The following is a 6,204-nucleotide window of genomic DNA, read 5'->3' on the forward strand; positions in this document are numbered from 1 at the left end:
ACGATTATTAACTACTGAAAGATGATGAGCAGAGCAGAGAGAGAAGATTATACTACTAATACAACAGGCACAGACACATCCAAATCCATTCTTTCTCCACCACCAACCTGAATTTCATCATCTTATTACAAAGTTCTCTCTTTTTTTGTGTGAATATCATCTTTTGCTTGAATTTCCCTTCTTCTCCTTTGGCATGATGCTGTAGGTCCCCTACAAAGGTCAAGAGAGGTCACTGGTGCTCCTACAAAAGGTTGTACCACCACCAGCCTCATTGCTCACATTGCATTGTCTCCTCCTGCTCTTTCTCTCTCTCTAGGCTGCTTGCCCCTCTCTCTCTCCCTCTCTACAATGTTCTCTTCTTTTGAGAGAAGAGAAGAATAGCTGCAACACAAAGGAAGGCACTGCACTGTGCACAGCGGCAGCTGCACAAGTTTTCAAAAGAACCCGCCACCTCCTCTCTCTTTCTCTCTCTACTGTCCTGCCAATTCTCTCTCTCTCTATATATATCTCGTATTAAATTTCTTTGCCTTGCTCCCATCCTCCATTTTCTTGGGCACCGTTCCGAGCTGAGCTGCTGCACTGTTTTGCTTCTCTGCTGCTTGGTTGCTTCTTTCTTGCTCCCTCTCTGCTTCAACGGTTGGTCGTCTTCAATGCAAGAAAGCATCGGCTGCAATTGCTCCCGTTGAGTTTTCGTCGTCGTTTGAAAGCGAAGGAAGGAGACAGCGGCGACGAGGAGGAAGGAGGAGGATTAATGTCGTCCATGGCCTCCAAGGAAGGTATTCTTCACTCTGAAATATTCTGGTGTTCAGATACAAGTTTGCTCCTTTTTTTTGCCCCCTTCTCTCTTCTGCTGTTCGTCTTGGACTCTTGGGGAAGAGAGACAAAAAAATTCAGAGGAGCTTCTTGGTGATGACAAAACTGAAGGCGTATTTGCTGCTTGAATCTGCAGAGGCCAGTGAAGATGGGAGACAAGAAGATCTGCTTGTTAAGGAAGGTAAGCTGTGGTGATTTGCTGCTTCCTTCATCTCTGCATGTGTGGCGCAATTAGTGTCAGTCCATATCTTTTCTTTCTTGCTTTAGTCTAAGTGCTCCATTAGTCCTGGAAAATCATCCAGGCATGCCAAGAGAGTAAGAGCATCACAGCTTTGAAATTCTAACATGTCATTTTCAAGAGAGCAACAAGGCAAAAAAAAAAAAAGAGATGTCAGCTACTGGATTCTGGTCTTCTTTGTAACTTTTTAATATACTATTAGGTTGGGCAGGCTTCCATTCCCCTGTCATATAGAAGATAGGTAGATTGTCAAGTTCTTCCAATTTTCCACCAAACGATAATCTGTGAAATCGACATTCATGTTGATTTAAGCGCCCTCTTAATCTTTTTGCAAGCAAGAAATCCCAAAGAGATTCATGAGTTATTTTCAGACTTAGTTGTCATAGGCAGAAAGAAAGCATCAATTTTGGAAGGGTGCAGGGGGTGGTGGTGCGCATGTCAATTCTCTGGGTCTGGGTTCATATCTCTGAAGTATAGAAATTCCTCAGATACTGTCGACGGGCAGCATGTGCTTTTCATGGGAAATGGGACAAGCACAAGCCTCTCCCCCCTTATCATGAACCGTCATGGGATCTGAGTCTGTGTGTGATGATGATGTGTTTCTTGCCTTGACACATCTCCTTTGCTGTCTTGGTGTTGGTAGCAGGTAGTTAATTTATCATTTTGATAGGGTTCAGTTTTTGTAGCATAACATCTCCTTTGCTGTGTTTCAGGGCCAGGGGAGAACCAAGAAAACACCATGAGAGATTCCGACGAAGCGGGAAATGAGAATTGCAGCAAGAGCGGATCTGGAACCGAAGCCGTCTTACCAAGTGAAGAACCCAGTGACAGTTGCAGTACTGAAGAGCCCAGTGACAGTAGTAGTGGTGGTGACAGTAACAGCCAATCTGCCGATTCTGATGGAGGTAGCAAAGAGACGCCTAAAATGGACCCCAAGGGCAGCAACGACGACAGCAGCGAGTGCACCGATCAGAGCTCTCCTCGTGCAGTGCTAGATATCTCAGTGTCTGGTAGTGTGGACTCTGACGAGAGCTCCTCTGTTGAGCAGCCAGCAGAGTCGAATCACAATGTGCAGTGGAGGAACCTGATCAGTGGACTGATACTCAGGAGAAGGAAGTCGATGGGGCGGGCAGTGACATTCCCTCAGAGATCCAAGAGCACAGGGCTTAAAAGGTACCTGGAGAGGATGCGGAGCAGTAAGAACCAGATAGATTGCGGTGCCATTGCTCCTGAGATCCTTCCTGAGATCAGCAAGTGGAGGCCATCATGGAGAAGCTTCGACTACAGTGAGCTTTGTGCTGCAACTGACAAATTCAGTTCAGGTGATATGCACACTTACTTCTATGTTGCTGTAATGCTGTCACTTAATTATTAGGCCATGTTACTATCATTGCAGAACTTGTGGGATGTGGCTTTAGCACTAAGCTAGGAGTTTATAATTGCAGCAGTATAATTTTGCTATGGGAACATAGGGTTTGAGGTTCAAATCATGAACTGTTATTTAGTATAATGATGAGCTGTTATTGATTAGAGGTTGGAAAAGTGGAGTGCTAACTCTAGTATAATATGGAAATCTAAGCTGTTATGCCTCTGCTTGTATGTCATAGCTGCAAGGATCATGTGATACAAAGTACAGTTTTTGGCAAAAATAGATTATCTGTATCTATGTTAAATATTCTCTGAACCTTTTGCTTTATGCTTGATATTACTAGAAAATTTGATTGGGAAGGGCGGACATGCTGAGGTGTACAAAGGACATCTTGCTGATGGACAGTTTGTGGCAGTGAAGAGGCTAACAAAAGGTGGTAACAAAGAGGACAGGATTAGTGATTTCTTATCTGAGCTTGGGATAATAGCCCACGTTAACCATCCAAACGCGGCACAGCTCTTGGGGTTCAGTGTGGAAGGGGGCTTGCATTTGGTACTTCAGTTCTCACCTCATGGAAGCCTGGCTTCTGTTCTCCATGGTATGGTCTCCTCTAAGCACTTCTTAGTTAATGAATTGGATTGTTGTGAGATATGCTGCATTGCTGCTATGTGGTGGCATATATTACAACATTTATATATTTTTTTAGAAAAGTAGGAATTTTATATGTACCTACTATTAGTAATCAACCACAGAACAGAGATCTCTTGACATCCATGCAAGTACAACCTAGTAGTTCAAGTAGTATCTGAACTGTGAAATGTACTTCTCCAATAAGTACATGTGAAATATCATGGATGTTTGTGATTTCCATTTTGGCATGCTACATGCAAATTTCACATTACCTCTTCTTGTAGTAGTCCTCATTTCAATTGCCTCTTAAATGCATATACGGTAGATGCATCACATATATGAACTCAAGCATCACATTTTTTCTTAAAAAAAATCGATATAAGAGAGTACTTAGAATACCCTTAGTCTGGCGATAAAATGGAGTTCAGCTGAACAGGCGCAAAGGGAGCCCTCAAGTGGAAGGTCAGGTTCAATATCGCGCTTGGAATTGCTGAAGGGCTGCTTTATCTACATGAAGGCTGCCATCGACGCATCATTCACAGAGATATCAAAGCATCAAATATCCTTCTAACTGAAGATTACCAACCTCAGGTATGCATTCTGCTGCCAGAATTCTACAGTGTATCTGTTATATGACTCATAGGGTTCTTTTGAGGGCAACAAGTTTTACTCCCTACTTGCACAGATATCAGATTTTGGACTTGCAAAATGGCTTCCTGATAAATGGACTCATCATGTTGTATTCCCCATCGAAGGCACGTTTGGGTGAGTCTGATAAGTTTTCTCATTCCATCATCATGATTTCATATTTCCTAGAAATGAAACAATGACATTGCTGTTTTAACTTCAACTTTACACACTTTGTCAGGTATATGGCTCCAGAGTATTTCATGCATGGGATCATAAATGAGAAGACTGATGTGTTTGCATATGGAGTCTTGCTGCTTGAACTAGTGACAGGACGAAAAGCGGTGGATTCCTCCAGACAAAGCCTAGTGATATGGGTAATAAAATCAAATCTCTCTGATATACTCCTACTTTATACATAAACTCCAATCAGTTCATTTGATCTCATAATTTGACTGTATTAAGAAAGGCAATTGATGATGAAGAGTTAATTCTATAATACTTGAATGGATAACACGAACTGGCATAGTTACATACTTCTAAAAGACTGAAACCCTTGAATTCACGAGCTCCTCTTTGTCATGTGCAAAGGCTAAACCATTGCTCGACTCAAACAACATGAAAGAACTAGTGGATCCTTCTCTTGATGTTGGATATGATCCAGAAGAGATGGCTCACATCCTAGCAGTGGCATCCATGTGCATTCACCACAGCTCAAGCTCGCGGCCTGCCATGAAATCGGTGAGTGTCAATGCATTAGCTTCACGATCATTGTAAAGGCTAAATTCAAACAATGAGTATTGTAAATTGACCTGTTGATTTGATGCCTGTAGGTGGTCCGTTTCTTGAAGGGGGATAGGGAGTCACTCGAAATGATGCAGATGCAAAGACCAAAACTCACGAAACCCCCTATGTTTGACTCCTGTGATTCAGAGGATTATACTCGCTCAAGTTACCTCAACGATCTCGACCGGCACAAGAAGCTCGCATTGGAGCAGTGACATTTGAGATGATTTTGACTGCCATCTTTTGTACATCAGCATCATTATCAACATTGTGATCCTCCTGCTTTCCAAAGATGTATGCAGGCTGTATGGATGGATGTGAGGGTTCAGTTATCAGTTAATCCCTTGTTGCTGATCCAAGGTGTCACTTTGGCTAATGCATGCTGTGAATTTGCGATGCCATTGTTTGACTGGCCATTTCGAACTCTCGCATGTGTCCCATTTCTCCATGAATCTTGTGTACCATTTTGTCCATAATGGCAAAAAGAAAAAACCTGAATCCTGAAATGGTCGAACAAGATCCAACCAACCCATTCCGATGTATGCTCTCATTACCAGTTCTTGCAGCTGAGATTGAGAGCAGCTATGGTTCAGGCCGAGAAGGCTCTTCAGAGTTCAGATTGTCAGTCAAGATGAACACTTGCAGATAACAGGTAACATCAACTCACTAAATGGCTAATCAATCAGCCATGATTATCATGGGCAAAACACCACTTCCACTGAATGATCTGAAAACCCTAAATTTGCGCGGCACTCCCCCATGTTCAGCGCTGCCGTACTACGCAAAGCACGCAGCGCGTCGGGTCCCCCAGCGGACTCCGGCGGCGGTCCTCCGGCCCTTCACCTCTCGCGAGTGGCCACTGATGGACGAGCCACGAGCGCGCGCGCCGGCGCGGCGGAGCTCGCCGGAGCTCCGGCGCCACGTGGAGTCGTGGGTCATGGAGGAGAGACGGGAAGGAGGCTAGAAGAGGATCGAAATAAAAAATTCAATTTAGCCCCTACTTAGGATCGCCAAATTTTGCAATTCGGCCCGCGTTTTGGACCGTTACCGGCCCAATCGGCCCAGTTAAAGCCCATCGTTACATCGCCCAGATGCACTTCCACAATCAAACCCATTTTGATGCAAGGCTTTGGTTACCAGTTCTAGCTACAGAATTATATCTGCCCTTGTTGCCCTGTAATATTGATTGTTCTGTTAATCCCCGTGCCTGAGAAAAGGATTTTTCTTCTTCCAAATATTCATTTTTTGTCACATTTTTTAAGAAACATATTGTATTCGTTCCATATTATAAGACTTTCTGAGATTACCTACATTCATTCATGTATCAATGCATATGTTTTGTATATTTGTCTAGATTCATTAAGACACATGAATCCATGTGAGATCAGAAAGTATTATAACGTGGAACAAAGAAAGTATTATTTCGTAGAAACATTTCAAATATATATGCGTGTAGCCACTGCTAGTGGCAACACGTGAATATTTGGAATTTAACAAAAAAAGGTATATTCATAAAAAATCATGAGAAAAAAGGTATATTTTGAAATTTAATTCCTGAGAAAGCTCTTCAGGCTGTCAGTTAATAACTTAATACTATAACGGTTCCCGATGAACCAGCAATAAAAAAAGCACTATGACTACAGAGGTTGCCCTCATAGGTGACACCAACACCAGTTCAATGGAAGGTTAATCACCTTGGTTTTTAGAATGTTGCAGGGGTCATAAAATGGTAAGAAAGAGC

The 6,204-nt window shown here is 42.9% G+C and overlaps 1 protein-coding gene across 2 annotated transcripts; it reads left to right on the forward strand.

The window, feature by feature from the left end:
- Positions 1-301: 301 nt before the first annotated feature.
- LOC102702293 (receptor-like cytosolic serine/threonine-protein kinase RBK1) lies at positions 302-4,839 on the forward strand. Of its 2 annotated transcripts, none has more exons than XM_006656277.3 (9): positions 302-776; positions 950-994; positions 1,765-2,373; positions 2,764-3,018; positions 3,487-3,641; positions 3,736-3,815; positions 3,919-4,054; positions 4,269-4,418; positions 4,511-4,839. In XM_006656277.3, the coding sequence occupies exons 1-9, from the start codon at positions 752-754 to the stop codon at positions 4,676-4,678; spliced, it is 1,623 nt and encodes a 540-aa protein (XP_006656340.1). In that variant the 5' UTR covers positions 302-751; the 3' UTR covers positions 4,679-4,839. The 2 variants fall into 2 exon arrangements, with proteins under 2 accessions (XP_006656340.1, XP_040380985.1); XM_040525051.1 differs by having other exon boundaries at positions 603-772.
- The last annotated feature ends 1,365 nt before the right edge of the window (positions 4,840-6,204 follow it).

The sequence above is a fragment of the Oryza brachyantha genome, chromosome 6 (assembly GCF_000231095.2).
Source record: "Oryza brachyantha chromosome 6, ObraRS2, whole genome shotgun sequence".
Classification (NCBI taxonomy): Eukaryota; Viridiplantae; Streptophyta; class Magnoliopsida; order Poales; family Poaceae; genus Oryza; species Oryza brachyantha.

What these genes read in the sequence shown, in the direction of transcription:
- LOC102702293 (XM_006656277.3), top strand. Translation starts at nt 752, where the DNA reads ATGTCGTCCATGGCCTCCAAGGAAG. An exon ending in GTCCATGGCCTCCAAGGAAG is followed by an intron (nt 777 to 949) that starts GTATTCTTCACT and finishes TTGAATCTGCAG; the next exon opens with AGGCCAGTGAAGATGGGAGA. An exon ending in AGATCTGCTTGTTAAGGAAG is followed by an intron (nt 995 to 1,764) that starts GTAAGCTGTGGT and finishes GCTGTGTTTCAG; the next exon opens with GGCCAGGGGAGAACCAAGAA.